Here is a 16,581-nt window from a genome sequence, read left to right as displayed (position 1 = left end):
TAGTACTTACATTTCAGTGTCTAATATATAGAGCAATAGAAACAAGTTGTTGTCTGTATAAAATTTTAGTTTGTACTTACTTCACTAGCCTGTCGTAAAACTAGGCAAGTATCTAGGTGAGTCGATGTACACTCTGGAAGACTTCTGTGTACCCCTGGTTGAGAACCACGGTCTTAAATGGTATCATAGTTGGCATTAACTGTCCTTTTGGGGAAAAGAGAAGTTAGTTGAGATGGGCTGGAGCTAGGATTGTCAACAGTCCGTTATTACAAGAGGATGACAAAGGCGCAGGGTTCCAGGAAATAGTAGCAGTAGCAGCCATGAGGGTGAAGCTCATTCTACTAGCTTCCATCTGTTCTCTCTTTTTTTCCCCAAATCTTTCTTTTAGGACCCACAGAGAGAAGGATAGATGGAATGACTCATTCCCCTCATTATTTTGTCTACCAATTAGGCCTAGTATCCGACGAACCAAAATTGGTTCATTAATTTCTGGTTCAACATTGTCTGCTTTTTCCCAAGTATGATTTCAGCATAATCCTTGAATTATATCGACATAATCTTTTTGTTTGGACTCCTCTAATCTTTCCGTCTGGTTCTCTTATGCCTGTTTATAACACTCGTTATCGAAACCAACTTGATTTTCTGTTACACTAACCTGCAGTAACAAATGTTAGCATGTTGTGAACTTTCCTATACTTTTTACAATTGAGTTTACAATTAGGATAAATGAGTAGGCCCAAGTATCAACACTCCTGTAAGGTCAGAAAATGGTATGTCCTAGCTCCTTTAGAACAGTCTGATGGTTGCAGGGATGTCACTTGAGGTGACCTGAGACCTAATTTGTCATGTACAGCCAGTCAAAACCCAGCTCCTTATGTGATTATTTAATATATAATTAATTAGTAACTTAAATTTTTATCACAATCACTAATTTCTAACAACTTAATCTTGCAGTGCTCTATTTTAAAACAACTTCGGCCTTTGTTCAGTGGTGTGTAGTCAATATATGTAAGGCATGCATTGCATGCCCCAGGACCAGCTTTGCCCTCAGAACAGCTCTATCCAGCCTCCCATCACATGGACAAAATGGCATCCTCCACACAACATGACCTCGCACGCAGCATATGTGTGAGGTCATGCTGTGTGGAGGATGCCATTTTGCATGCAGGTGTAGAATTGCATGCCTGACTAAATATGACACGGCAAGACACTGCCTTTGAATAAGGAGCTGGGACCTATGAATAAGGCGCTAGTACCATAACTAAGGAACTGTGAATAAGGACCCAACTTCAGCCTTGTCTGATGCCTATGTTTGAATTTAGTGCATTCTTGTGATCTGTGGTATTATGCATGATGTGGTATGCTCCATGGTAGCATATTGAACTCAAAGGCATAGGACAGGGAAGTGGTACACATGACAAATGAAGCACGAAGGCAGCTGGGTCCATCAGAGAATGAAGTGGCTATTCTGGCCTCCTATTCTGAAGGGAAAAGAGGATTGTTAAGAGGAAGGATGAATTCATGGCTAAGGAATTATATTGGTAGTCTGAGATCTGTGTTCAGTTCCTGGCTGTGACACTAGTTTCCTGGGGTAAGTCACTTAACCTCCCTGTGTCTCAGTTTCCCATGTATAAAATGGAGATAAATCCCCCTCCCCTATCCTCTCTTTTTTCTGGAGGCATTTGCTTTCTTAGGCCAATGCTTCTGCACTGCACAGCTGGAGGAGCGTAGGGACTTGTGTCTGAAATCACAGAGGCACGTAACCATGATGCTGGAAGCTGAAGGCATTCGGTTCAGCATTATCCTGAGTCCAGAGCGCATTTTTGCAATTATTAAATAATTCTGAGAAGCATTTACACTATTAACTAAAGTGACAAGGCTCTGAATTGCTGATCAGTGACTGTAATCGTCAGTTTTCTATACAGAACCTCAACAATTCTGACCAGTGAAATCCTATCGACTTGACAGTCACAACTCTGATTATTTGTTTATGAATACAGCCAGCCAATCAAACAGATTGTTCTCCCACCCATTTTATACTGAAAATTTAACAGAAAAAATGTCATAAGAAACTTAATTTCCTCCACAAGTTTCTGCCTGCCTGCTTTTCTCGTTGCATTTGGCTTCTTAAATGGCTGTTAGATATATTTTTAAGACTTGACTTCTTACTGACATGCCAAGTTTGTACTTGATTTAGTTGTACAGTTATTTAATACATCTCACTTGTTTCATTGGCCCAAGCTGGGAATGGTACTAGTGGTACGATATATAGGACTACTTGTCCAGTTTCTGTGATTCTTCATCACCATGATATCTGAGCATTCCTAAACATGAATTAACTATGCACAGCACCCCGTCAGTACTATCCACATTTTACAGATGGAGGAACTGAGGCACAAAGGTGATAAGACTTCCCTAAAGTCACACAGGACATCTGTGGCAGAGCCAAGAATCAAGCTTCAAGTCCTGACTTCCAGTCCACTGCACTGAACGCTCTCGGTGAAATTCTGGTCCCATTGAAGTTAGTGGCAAAACTCTCATTTGCCTTCAGTAGTGCTACACCAGGATTTCCCCCTGTTTTTTTTTTTTTTTTGTGTGTGTGTCTCTGAGACTTGTCTACACTGCGGTAGCGTTTGGAAATTTCTCTCCGAACACCTCTGGTGGTAATACGTTGTCACTGAGTCTTTTGGCCAGCAGTTTTAGTGGTTATTTACTGTATCAAGCATTGTGAATCCCTAACCAATAATAATTTTGAAAACAAAGTTACTTTGGACTTGGGAAAGAATAGTGTCAAGACAAATAATAATCTAGTCTAATAGAATGGGTTTTTCAGTAGGAGTTATAAGTTTTCCTTTAGTGTAAGGCCATTATTACAATTTACCAAAAATATAGAATTTGTGTAGATAATGACAGTGAATTGTCCTGAATAGAATTACATATTTTGTAACATTAAAATATTCAACATGTATGAAATATATGTACTCTGCTTTGAAAATATAAAGCCCTACATAAGTGCTAACTACTATTGTTAATATTTCTTATTGTATCCAATAACCTCTTGGTCAGGGGATCTTAATAGTTGATGCCAGAAAACCTGTAATCTTTTATTATTTTATTATTTAATTACATTTGGATACAGTTCTCTTTCTATAAGATTTTATAATTCAGGTTAATGTTTGTTGAAAAGAATGTACACTGTCAAATACATTTAGGTATGGGGCCATGCATTGAGCAAGGAGGATACAATAAAATATTGAAAAGCTTCTTATTAAGTCACCAGGGGGTTATTTTGTGCACTAAATGAGGCAGAAGGCCAGTGGAAAAATAGTATGTGACCATGTAGTTAAAGACCATATCATAATGAATAGGGGTCCAAATTAAGAGTGTGCAGGCAGCCTCTCTTAATTCTGGCATGTCTTACTCTGAGTGCTTGACTTTGCAACCGTAGCACTCATTTTTCTTTTTCTTTTAGTGGTTTTTTTTGGATGCAGTTTTTAAATAGTAACAATTGAAAAGACCAAACATTTTAAATAGTGCTCTTTGTTATCTGAAACTCTTACAGCAAATCTGTAATGTGTTTTCGGAAGTTAATTTGCATATGGACTAGGTTATTTAAAGCAGCAGTCTTCCTGGAGCTGCCTGCTGTGTCTATTGCCTATGACAATTTCTCCTGCTCTCTGTCAGCAGTGGTCTTTTTAGAGTAATTGCTTGGAGTAGCCATGACTTTCCACAGAAATTCTCAGTTTCTTGTTTATACTGCTCTGTTGCAGGAAAAGACATGGAAGGAAACAGTCTGTCAGTGCTGAAGGATGAGACTCCACAGACTCCAATCTCCATTAGTAAGGTATTGTGGGGATTGTTCTTAGTCTCATTTGCATCTCTTCGCAGTGTGGGTTATTAATCAGTTGTTCCATTTTTAAACTCCTCCAGAGAGCATCTTTGGCAGTACATACAGTAATGCTGTGTGCAGGTGTGTGCGTCTGATATGAAAGAGAGCATACTTAGAAGGATACAGATGAATCAATGCCTTCTTGTATGTCTGTACAGCACCTAGCCCAATAGGGCCATGATTGTTTGGGGTCTTGGAGGGGCAAAGGGGCTACTATAATGTAGATATTAATAATGATCACTATAAGGTTGCTATTTAAGAGGCATCCCCTGAAACCGTGTTTCTGGTCAGGGAGGAGAGCCTAAAACTTTTATCACGTTGTACAGCATCCACCACAATGGAACCTCTGGGCATTAGTACAGTACAAATAATTAATAAGAGCCAAAATCCCAGATCAAAACATTGCATCTGTATAATAAGCGAAGCTGAAAACCTGGATCTGAACACTCCTGAATTTAGAGTTCAAAATCAGGATCCAAACCTAAAAAATCCTGCCTGTCAGGATTGACTCAATGTAGCTATGGGATCAACCTGTGAACCTGGATCTGGATTTGAAATTTGAACATGGAATTTTTGTTTGGGCAGTCTCTACTTAATTTGCAGAGCTAGACGTAGAAACAGAAGCCTCTTAATAATTTTAACTTAATATAGTCAGAAATGAAGCTATAAAATGTTTTTCATCTGAAATTGAAATGCAGCACGAAGGAAACAGCTGGAGGTTGAAGTGATTTCTTATGATACAGAGCACATTTTCATGTACCTTTATATGCATTTGGCTTGTCCAGGCCTTATGACTCCCTTCTAAGTGTGGGTAGAAGATTGTAAACACTTCCACAGTGGAATCCTGATCAAGAAGCAGTAGGGAAAGATGCTGTTCTGGAAAAGCACTGGGGACAGTAACCTTTCTTAGTACAAAATGGCTTTGTGTGCATGTATATAGGCTATTGCTGTACCTAGACAAGCTGAGATCCAGTCCAACATCTGCTTTTCAGCTGAGTTCCTAATTTGAACCCAGGCTCCCAGATAGCTTGACAGTGCCAGAAAGAGGTCGAGTGATTTGTCCACAATCACCTGATAGCTATGATCTGCACGCTCTTTAATCTCAGTCATCTTGGAGACTCAACTAGACTCTGATATTAAACCCATGATTTAGAAAAAAGAAAAGGAGTACTTGTGGCACCTTAGAGACTAACCAATTTATTTGAGCATAAGCTTTCATGATGCATCCGATGAAGTGAGCTGTAGCTCACGAAAGCTTATGCTCAAATAAATTGGTTAGTCGCTAAGGTGCCACAAGTACTCCTTTTCTTTTTGCGAATACAGACTAACATGGCTGTTACTCTGAAACCTATGACTTAGAAAAGTGACGGGGAGGCTTAGCTTATTTTTGTCCATGTTTAGGCCACTCACGCTAGTCAAGGGACTGGCCTACAAATAATGGGCAACAGGATGGTATGTAAATCAGAATTTGATTTCTCAGTTACATTCTTGTGCTTTTCCCCCCATTGAAATGCATTTATTGATGTTTCAGGGATTTGAATATTGCCCTGCTGTATGTTTCCAGGTTGAGTGCTTGTTTTCTGACTTATGTGTCTAGATAAGGGGTGAAGGCTGCAGAGCACTCAGACACCCAGAAGGGCTTTCACTGCTCATCAGGCAGGCTTTTGATTGGTTATTCTTTCCTATACGCTGTTAGGGGCATTTATCACCTAATAATTAGAGATGAGGCAAAAGAAAACCTTATCCAGCCCATTCCTGCAGCTTTGGAGGCTGAGATGACATGGAACCTAGGTCAGACCCAGGCCTGGTTCTCCTTTTGCCAAACCAAGGCCCTGATCCTGCATTGGGAGGTAGGCAGGTGAATTCCTTCACCAACACAGAGAGAGCTCCTTTGACATGCATCCGGGCCCCTATAACTTAGATGTTGAGGGTTTCTGAAAATCAAAACCTGGCTGCCTCAGCTCATCCCCAGTATTGGAAATTGGTGATTGAACATGCTAGACCTGGAAAGATGTCGTTAGTTTCCTGTTTCATTTCCTACCTAAATGATGTAAGCAGACTGACTGCCCATTACTAAGAGAGACAGGGTGGATGAGGTAATATCTTTTATTAGATCAACTTTTGTTGATGAGAGAGAGACTTTTGAGTTTACACAGAGCTTTTCTTCAGGTTTGGGAAATGTACTCAGAGTGTCACAGCTAAATACAAGTTGGGACAGATTGATTAACATAACTAGTTAACACACATTTCAAGGGACCATTAAAGGTGAAGTGGTCTGTTAACGTTCCTCTAGACAGAGAGGGGAAAGGCAGCTGGGGGTCGTGGGAGTGGGTTATAGATTAGATTTATTGCTTATTACAACAATCTCTCTATTCAGTTCATGATTTTTTGTGTCTAGCAAAGTTATGAATTTTAGCTCCCCGGCTTGTCTTTTTTGAAATTGTTGGTCAAGTTTCCTTTGAGGATGAGGACTGACAGGTCAGATACAGAGCGATCGCTTTGTGAAAAGTGTTCACCCACTGGTGATATGGTGTCTTTTTATCATTTTCCTGTGTGAATTCAACACTGCATCCGTGTCCATTATTAAGATGTTTGTGTTGCGTTGTTTAGAAACTGTGTCAAATGAATTGTGGCTCTTAATTGTCAGAGTGTCTAGAGCTGGGAATGGGCATCTTTTTTTAGTATTTAAATTTAAAATAGTGCTTCCACCTTTGGTGAGTCAAAAAAAGCTTATTTAATTAGATCCTATTTGGATCAGCAATAAATAGAGAAGAAAACACTTTTTTTAGAACCCAAATTGTAATTTTCATGGAGTTACAGTGACTATACTAGATAAACACAAATAATGGGGAGTTGTGATGGGAGTAGAGAGACAGACAATTAGACAAACGTATCCCTTGGTCAACCCTATTGGTCAGAGGTGGCACACCTAACCAGGTTTGTAGATGTGAGGTGTGTTGATATTTTCTGACCATTGCCATTATGATAAAATACACACCTGAAGTGTCGGTCCTCATCAGCCATTCAGATCAGGTATGTTGGCAACAAGAAGAAAGCCAAGGAATGTGTGGGCCCCTTACTGAATGAGGGAGGCAACCTAGTGACAGAGGATGTGGAAAAAGCTAATGTACTCAATGCTTTTTTTGCCTCTGTTTTCACTAACAAGGTCAGCTCCCAGACTGCTGCGCTGGGCATCACAAAATGCGGAAGAGATGGCCAGCCCTCTGTGGAGATAGAGGCGGTTAGGGACTATTTAGAAAAGCTGGACGTGCACAAGTCCATGGGGCCGGACGAGTTGCATCCGAGAGTGCTGAAGGAATTGGCGGCTGTGATTGCAGAGCCACTGGCCATTATCTTTGAAAACTCGTGGCGAACCGGGGAAGTCCCGGATGACTGGAAAAAGGCTAATGTAGTGCCAATCTTTAAAAAAGGGAAGAAGGAAGATCCTGGGAACTACAGGCCAGTCAGCCTCACCTCAGTCCCTGGAAAAATCATGGAGCAGGTCCTCAAAGAATCAATCCTGAAGCACTTGCATGAGAGGAAAGTGATCAGGAACAGCCAGCATGGATTCACCAAGGGAAGGTCATGCCTGACTAATCTAATCGCCTTTTATGATGAGATTACTGGTTCTGTGGATGAAGGGAAAGCAGTGGATGTATTGTTTCTTGACTTTAGCAAAGCTTTTGACACGGTCTCCCATAGTATTCTTGTCAGCAAGTTAAGGAAGTATGGGCTGGATGAATGCACTATAAGGTGGGTAGAAAGCTGGCTAAATTGTCGGGCTCAACGGGTAGTGATCAATGGCTCCATGTCTAGTTGGCAGCCGGTATCAAGTGGAGTGCCCCAAGGGTCGGTCCTGGGGCCGGTTTTATTCAATATCTTCATAAATGATCTGGAGGATGGTGTGGATTGCACTCTCAGCAAATTTGCGGATGATACTAAACTGGGAGGAGTGGTAGATACGCTGGAGGGGAGGGATAGGATACAGAAGGACCTAGACCAATTGGAAGATTGGGCCAAAAGGAATCTGATGAGGTTCAATAAGGATAAGTGCAGGGTCCTGCACTTAGGATGGAAGAACCCAATGCACAGCTACAGACTAGGGACCGAATGGCTAGGCAGCAGTTCTGCAGAAAAGGACCTAGGGGTGACAGTGGACGAGAAGCTGGATATGAGTCAGCAGTGTGCCCTTGTTGCCAAGAAGGCCAATGGCATTTTGGGATGTATAAGTAGGGGCATAGCGAGCAGATCGAGGGACGTGATCGTTCCCCTCTATTCGACATTGGTGAGGCCTCATCTGGAGTACTGTGTGCAGTTTTGGGCCCCACACTTCAAGAAGGATGTGGATAAATTGGAGAGAGTCCAGCGAAGGGCAACAAAAATGATTAGGGGTCTGGAACACATGAGTTATGAGGAGAGGCTGAGGGAGCTGGGATTGTTTAGCCTGCAGAAGAGAAGAATGAGGGGGGATTTGATAGCTGCTTTCAACTACCTGAAAGGGGGTTCCAAAGAGGATGGCTCTAGACTGTTCTCAATGGTAGCAGATGACAGAACGAGGAGTAATGGTCTCAAGTTGCAGTGGGGGAGGTTTAGATTGGATATTAGGAAAAACTTTTTCACTAAGAGGGTGGTGAAACACTGGAATGCGTTACCTAGGGAGGTGGTAGAATCTCCTTCCTTAGAGGTTTTTAAGGTCAGGCTTGACAAAGCCCTGGCTGGGATGATTTAACTGGGAATTGGTCCTGCTTCGAGCAGGGGGTTGGACTAGATGACCTTCTGGGGTCCCTTCCAACCCTGATATTCTATGATTCTATGATCCCTTCCTCCGCTCTTCCCAAGGGCTGAATGCATGAACAGGATGTCTGGGGAAGTTTAGGAGGTTAAAACCCTGTTCAAAGCAGTTTACGACAAGTCTTGAGATCCTCTCACAGTGGGTCTCAAACAATAGCTCTTAGCAGCAGCCCACCAGCCTGTTTGTACAAAGGTTGCCTGCCAGAGAATTAATGACTGGCATCCACATTGGTGCAGCTGCTCGCCTGCCTTTCTGGATAAAAGAGAAGGGTTGGATGTGGTGTAGAAAGGGGCTGTTGCTGTATACCAGCATTGGGATTATGCCAGAGCACACCCCAGCTGTGGCATGGGAGCTCAAGAAAGGAGCCTGTTAATTCCTTTTATTTAAAGTGAATTCCCTGCTGGTGAAAATTGCCAGCCTGACAACATTGTAGGCAGGCCAGTGGAACGGGTACTGTGGCAAGCAAGCTTCTCCACCTGCCCCACAATTGTGCCTCTGGGCTGTTGCAAAAATGCATTCTCTAGGACTTAGATTCCATCTCCAATCCTTGGCCTCTCTGAGTTGGCCAGCTAGTTAGCGCAATTCTGATTTGGACACCTGTCTGTTTGGAACTGCCCTGAGACCACGTTAACATAGGCTGTGATCAGCAGTCAGATGGTCATACTTTTCAGCCACTGCTGTTCTGGGCTTGCTTTGTTCCTATGACTTTAATTTAGACATGAAAGGCTGTGTCTCATTACCAACCCACTAAGTCCCCTACTTCTCTGTCACAACGCTTCTCAAAGGGAATTCAGAGTCAAGGATGAAACCGGTTGTGAAGAACTAGAGTAATTTAAAGCAGTCATCCCACCCTACCTCATTTCTGGCAGTGCAGGAGAGGGAGCATTATTAAGCTCTCTCCTAGGAAAAACCTTAGTATTGGTCAGAGAATATGAGGCTGTGAATTCCTGGGTTTTATTTTGCACCAGCAGGCTTAACTGGCTTTATTACAAATGTGTGCATCTCCAGCTTAGTTACTGTGACATAAGTACTTTTCCAAAGCTTGTTGACCTTTTTACTGGCTCCTGCAAAGGAGAAGAAAGGTGGCTTTGTGGTTAGGGCACTTGACTGGGTCTTGGGAGGCCTGGCTTTGGTTCCCAACTCTGCCACAGATGGCCTGTGTGACCTCAAGTGGGTTACTTGGGCTCTCTGTCTCAGTTCCTCATCTGTAAAATGGAGGTTGCGCTACATTTCTCCCACTTGTTTTCCTGTCTGTTTAGATAGTGAGCTGTTTGGAGGAGGAACTGCTTCTTTCCAGGTGTTTGTACAATGTTCAGCACAATGGGGCCCTGGTCTTAGCTGGGGCTTCTATGCTCTATTATAAACAATAAGAGCAGGAAAAGCAAGAGGTACCACTTTCTTTTTACATAATATCTTCTTCCTCTTAATTCTAATTATTCGAAACATTTTTAACATATTTCCCATCTTCACCTAGGGCCTTTTAGCTTTGCTGTCCACTGGCAATTAGGATTGCCAATTTTGGTTGGACATATTCCTGGAGGTTTCATCAAGTGACATAATCTTTAATTCCAGGAGACTCCAGGACAGTCCTGGACCATCGCAATCCTACTGGCAATGCTCATGACTGGCAGTGACAGTACTGCGAAACCACCGCCAAGCTTCAACTTTCTCTAAATGCAAACTTTCATACTTGGGCCTAACATCAGACTCTGATCTCTCATTATTTTCTTCATCATCAAGCTCTGTTATTGTGCTTTAATGTCGGTACCAAGGTGATATGTGCCTTAGCAAAGTGATTAATCTCTTTCCTGTCTTCCAGCTGCTTTGATCACAGGGTTACTATTACTTAGTGCCCAGAAATCTGTTGAGATCCCATGATTTGCTTGCAAAGACCTAAAATGTTGCTCATTCTAAGGGATTAACCATAAAATCTTGAAGTTGGATTTCAGTGCTAGTTTCTTGTTCCTGTTAAGTCACCACATGAGTGTCATAATTACAGCTACAATTAATACAGGACATGAGTTCAGATGTCACATGTACCATGATGTATTAAAGGGGCTAGCAGCAACGCTAGAAAGCTTAGTTCCTCAGGAGTGAGGGTTTTTTGTATGTTTAGAGTTTGTTATGTATTGGTTTCATTGCTTGATTTGTATTCAGAAAGATGAGTTGAAACTTTTGCTAGAAGCCTCCTCCATTGGCTTTATTTTAATTACAACGCAATTACCAATAGAGTGTGTTATGATATATCAGTTTGGCTTTAATAGAGCCTCTACAAATCCCACATTGTCTTAAACCAGCCTTTTGAGTTCCAAGTGGCAGTGTGCCTTTAACCTTTCTGAGTTAATTAAAGCCACGTTTATGCTTAAAAGTGTTATAAAAGATCAGTCACAAGTCTGGCAACTTACAAAGTTTTTGCCGCTTACCCAGTGAACCAAGAAATCAAGACCAGACTCAGCTGGCAGAAAGATCTGATAGATGCGGGATCCGGGAACAAAACGTTCTTTGTGCTCACTGAGCATCGTTTAAAAGAGAAGAGTCCAAGCATTCCAAACATTGCTCTTGCCAGGACACAGTTCTTGTTGACATTTTATTGCAATAGTTCACATGCAAAAGTGGGCAGAATGTGTGCACAATTTGATATGTACTATATAATATAGCTTCCACCGTCAAGATTTGAGTATATTCTCTCCTGCTGTTCTTTCATCAGCATTTTGCCACAGAAGGTGACAGTGAGTCAATCCAGTTACACGAGCAATTTAGGAAGCCAGCTCCCATTGGAGGAGGCACGGTGATGCGAGTCATTGTGGGCTCTCACTTACCTGGACAAGATAAATCAGGTGTGAAGTCTCAAGGGCTGAAAGCTGAATAAAACACGACAAAACATGGGAAGAAACCCTTGAGTTTTATTCCTCCCCAGCATCCACGTGCTTTACTCATGCATATGAAATTTCCGTGTCCAGGAGAGGGAAATAACTTACTCCTTCAGATTCCACCTGGTACAGTGTGTGACATTTTAATGCAACATGCACATTGTAACTGTTACATTAACAGTCATCCAGGAGTGCTTTTTCATTTGAACTAATTAGAATACAATGCCCCTCCATTTGTACATTAGTAGTCCTTATTTGTGTTTCAGCGGTGCCATGGGGCACCGCTCTCTTTGTGCTAGATACTGTACAAACACAGAGGAACAGACAGTTCCTACTTCAGAGATGTTCCAGTCTCGGTGGGCAAGGCAGAGGCAGTGTAAGGGAAAGGGGGTATAACACATAAGCAGAGTGAGTAATGAGAACATCATGTTAATGCCACAATTTAAAAAAAAAAAAATTTAGGGGTGGGGTTGAATGGAAAAGGGAGTCGCTAAATAAAAAAACAAGGTATGGGATGATATTTGAAATAAGGGGGAAAGGAGAGGAGGGGGAGGTGTGGAATAAGGCTGAGCTGAGAATGTGAGGGAGAGGATTGGAGTGAACAGCCAATCAGCACAAGGCAGAGAATGGCACACTCTGGTGCCATCAGTGTCCATCAGTCCATGCTTAAATTGGTCCTGCAGCTCCTCTGCCAGTTTCAGTCTCAGTACAGCATCTTTCTCATGGAGTGAATGATGACTGCTGCCGAATTGAATAATAAATAGCATGTGGGGCGATTAAGACTCGGGCAAGAAAGGAGACTGGTTTTCAGATGAGATTTGAAAAGAGGTGAGTTAAGGTGGAACGATGCAAGAAGGACTCTAGATGGTAGACGTTGTAGGGGAGAAAACATTTATACTAAGAGTGGTGAGACTGAGTTAGAGGGCAGAGACTGAGCTGGTGGTAGGCAAGGAGAGGGACCAAGAAGAAGGAAGAGACTGTGCCCGTGAGGTGGGCTGGCGCAAGTTTATGGAAGATTCGGAAAGCAAGCAAAGCCATTTTTAAGTGGCTCCTGAAATAAATGGAGAGCCAGTGGAGGTTTTTGAGGTGGAGTTCTGTGTTAAGTGCTTTTCTGTTCCTCTGGGAAGGTGAGCTGCTTGATTCTGCACATATGGAGGGGTAGTCTGCTTGTACTCTGGCAAGCCATTGGGGAGGGGATTGTAGTAGTCAGAAGGGAGCTGAAGACCTGGAGGAAGATTTTTGGTAGTGTTGAATGCAGGGGAAGTTGCAGGAATAGTAGTAAGGAGGTTGTCAGAATGGGAAGAAAAGGGATGGGTGGAGGAGAAGAATCAGGGTGGCTTGTGGGTTACCAAGAACACAGACAAACAGGAGGCCTGCATGGAAAACAGAAGAAATCCAAATGGTTTAGGATGTTTCTCTGGCTTGTTAGAAGCAATTAAAAACACAGGTTGACTTAGTGAAGCTATGCAAAGGAAGGGGAGAGGGAGGAGTCAATGAAGTGGGAGAAAGTAATGTTAAAAATCATGAATATAAAAATAGTCGCTAAAGTAACTGGGCAGAATAAGTGTTGAGTGTTACTATGGACATTCCTGATAACTATTCATGTGGTAGAAAGAACACCTGGATTCTCTGCAAGCATAGTGGAAGCAGTGATATGTGATTGTGAACACTTTAGCTGAAATCCTCGTGCCATTAAAATCTACAGAATTTTTGCCATTGAGTTTCAATTTTGCTAGGATTTTGCTGTTAGTGTCCAAGGGAAAAGGAAGTCATATATGGGGAAAGCAAGAGAGCACAAGTACATTACCTAGATGCACCCAGCTATTCATATTCCTGAGCACTTCGCTGAATGGAAATAATTTCCCATTAAAAACAATAAAAACTCATGTTAAGCCAGAATAGCACTATCCTGTAATGGTTAATGGTGATCATACTTCCATACTCTACTGTATCTGAGGGAGGCAGAAGAGTTACTAAAATTAAAGGATTTTGAATAAGGTTTTGACAAAGCATATTTCCAACTCCAACATCCCTTCAATGCCTACTTTCTTGATATGCTCAAGTAATTTGATAACTCAACCTGGAAACCAAAGCTACACTGAGCAGAGCAGAAAGCATTTCTTTGCTTGAGAATTCTATTCAGAATTCAGTCTGATTCAGTATCCCAAGGTAGCTAACTTCTCAGTAGTGCCTGAAATACAATTCAATGTTGTTTTAGGCCCGTACTTAACAATAAATTAACTTTTTATGTCTAAAAGTGCAACCCATCCCCCAGAATGAAATGACACTACAGGAATGACCCAGTACCTGTGACCTTCCTTTATAATAATTGCTATGGTGCTTTGGTGTAATGGGGCAAAGTGTTTAACTAAATTATTGTAAGATTTAGTGCTTTGGTCTGTTATTGTAACTTGTACTTATTGTACATTTGTAACTTTTTAATTGCGATCTTTCTGAGATATTACGGCCACTTCATCTTATTTATTTTATTTTTTTATCGGCTTTTCTATTGTGCTCAGCACTGTAGTATCTGAGTACTTCTGTCTCTCTCTCTCTTTCGTGAATTTTTCCTTACCATCACCATGAAGTATGTTAGACTAGGAAGCTGAGACATGAATTAAGTGACCTGCTCAAGGTCACACAGGAAGGTTATGGCAGGGCTGGCACTGGAATGCAGATGACTTGAGTCCTAGGCCGGTATAAACATGAGACAATTCTTTCTTTCAAAGGGCCTGATCCAAAGCTCATTTAGGTCAATGGGAGTCTTTTCATTGACTCCAGTGGTATCTGGATCAGGCCTTTAAATAGCCTTGGTATCAAATAGTAGCTAAGGTAAATGGAAGACAACACAGATTAAGTGCTGTTGAGGATGGCGTGGCAATTCCATATTGTTTCTAAGTAAAACCCTCCATCTGATGTTAGGTCAAGGGTTCCCAAGCTGTTTCATGGTGTAGGTCACTTTTGACATGTCTCTTGGACCACCCCCACTCCCCCCATTTACAATGGTAAAAGAGCCCTTTGGTAACTACAGCACGTGCAAACACATGGGGAAAATATTGGGAAGTGCTTTCTGAAGGTTTAGCCATCATCCTTCTGATGAGCATTTTATCCCTTCATGAAAAAATAACCTGACCGGCTGCTGCTGCTCTTCACGAGTCCCCTCACATCTAGTTCTTTCTCTCATTTGGAAACCAGGAGGAAAGCACCCAGTGCTCTGTGGGCTGCCATTATTTCACAGACCACAATTTGAGAATTGCTCTATTAGGTGTTTCTAAACTATTAGGTCTGTATCTAAATCTGATTTGTAAAGTTCTGTGAGTAGAGACTGTCTCTCTATATAACCACAGTGCCGAGCAGATTGTCAGTGATCATCAAGTGACTACTACCATGTCTCTCATTGTTATCCAACATCCTGTGTGCTAAGTGGCTGCTGTCCTGCACCCAACAGGTTACATTTTGCATTTGTAGTTTGTGAAATTTCGGTTCATTCAGACACTGGATTAGTAGGATCACTAGTGTGAGAACACTAATGTCTTGTCAAAAGGGCACAAAAGAACTTTATGCAGTAAATTGAGGATTTCCTGATAACTGCTAACTATTACCCAAACCTGAGGATACAGTTACTGAGATCAAGGCGAACGGGGCTTTATTAAGTGTAAGGGTGTGCCTCAGAGTGGATAGAATACAGCCAGAAATCATCCAACCAAGGCCATCAGTCGGTCCTGGAAATGACAGATGGGGTTAAAGAACCAAGAAGAGCAACCCTCCCCTATTCCTATGTGCCTGAGCATGCTTTTTGAAATGCTTTTGCTGGGTGAACTTGCTCCTGGCCTTGTAAATTAGAGGCCAATAAACATAAAACATTGCAATTGCCCATCTCTTTAGAAGACAAACTGGTCTGTCATTGATTTTATTTTTTTTTAAAGGACAAAGGTTCCATGCACCTCAGTTGAACGAAGCCACAGCCTTGGTTAATGTTCCTTACATGCTCCTGAGACAGAGGGCCAAATTCTCTCTTTCGCCAGAGTAAACCCAGAATAATTCTAGAGACATCAGTGGAGTTGCTCTGGATTTACTCCAGTGTAACAGGGAATAGAGTGTAGCCTAGAGATTTCAGGTGCTGACAAATTACTCCAGGGTTTTTCTACCACTCTGAGCAATACATTATAATAGAAGGACATTATTAAATATACTTGGCATTTCTTGATGATACAAAGGCTGCTGTGTTTTAGTCATCATAGAGGCAATGGCCCTGGAGTCACTAAACCTAATAAAAATAAAGAAATTAAATCAAAGTTATTAAGGCAGATTCATGTATAAATAAGAAATCAAATTAAGTTAAACATTAAGCGAAATGTACATTGTTCGTCAACACCTTCGGGATTGCAAATATAGAGAGAGCTACTGTATATGGTACTGCAATCTTAAAATGCCACTTTTCCTGGAGAAAGTACTTTTTAGATTTTTTTTAACAAGAACCCAGTGCTATTCAGTGAAAGTCACCTTGTAGAATAGCAAGTCTCTTGCAGAACAAATAGTATTTTAAGGTTCTAAGGCTTTGTTCTCCTAAGCACTTACACATAGTTTTTAAGGGCAGAAGGAACCATCATGATCACAAGGTCCAACTTCCTGCACATTGTAGGCCATAGAACCTCACCCACTGACTCCTGTAATAGACCCCAATCTCTGGCTGAGTTACTGAAGTCCTCAAATCTTGGTTTAAAGACTTCAAGTTACAGAGAATTCACAATTTACATTAGTTTAAATCTACAAGTGACCTATGCTTCAGAGGAAGATGAAAAAATCCCAGGATCTCTGCCAATCTGAGCTTGGGGAAAATTCCCTACTGACCCCAGTGTGACCCCAGTTAGACCCTGAGCATGTGGGCAAGACTCACCAGGCAGATCCTTGGGAAGGAATTCTCTGTAGTAATTCAGAGCCCTCCCCATCTAGTGTTCTGTCTCCAGCTATTTGGGATTTTTGGTGCCAGTCACCGATAGGCCATGTGCTTTCATAGGTAGTTCCATCAT

At 41.8% G+C, this 16,581-nt stretch overlaps 1 protein-coding gene across 6 annotated transcripts in view; it reads left to right on the top strand.

Annotated features, from left to right (window-relative positions):
- Window positions 1–16,581, top strand: part of OSBPL5 (oxysterol binding protein like 5) — a 221,064-nt gene that overhangs the window by 133,281 nt on the left and 71,202 nt on the right. For 5 of the 6 annotated variants that reach the window (XM_073347294.1, XM_073347295.2, XM_073347291.2 and 2 more), the window contains one exon: window positions 3,771–3,844. The exons of the other annotated variant lie outside the window; for it this stretch is intronic. In XM_073347294.1, coding sequence (XP_073203395.1) covers window positions 3,771–3,844 — 74 coding nt within the window. The remainder of the gene's footprint in view (window positions 1–3,770; window positions 3,845–16,581) is intronic. 6 annotated transcript variants of the gene reach the window in all.

Source organism: Lepidochelys kempii, chromosome 6 (genome assembly GCF_965140285.1).
Source record: "Lepidochelys kempii isolate rLepKem1 chromosome 6, rLepKem1.hap1, whole genome shotgun sequence".
Classification (NCBI taxonomy): Eukaryota; Metazoa; Chordata; order Testudines; family Cheloniidae; genus Lepidochelys; species Lepidochelys kempii.
Note: the sequence above shows the minus strand (reverse complement) of the source record. Positions and strands in the feature narration are given on the sequence as shown.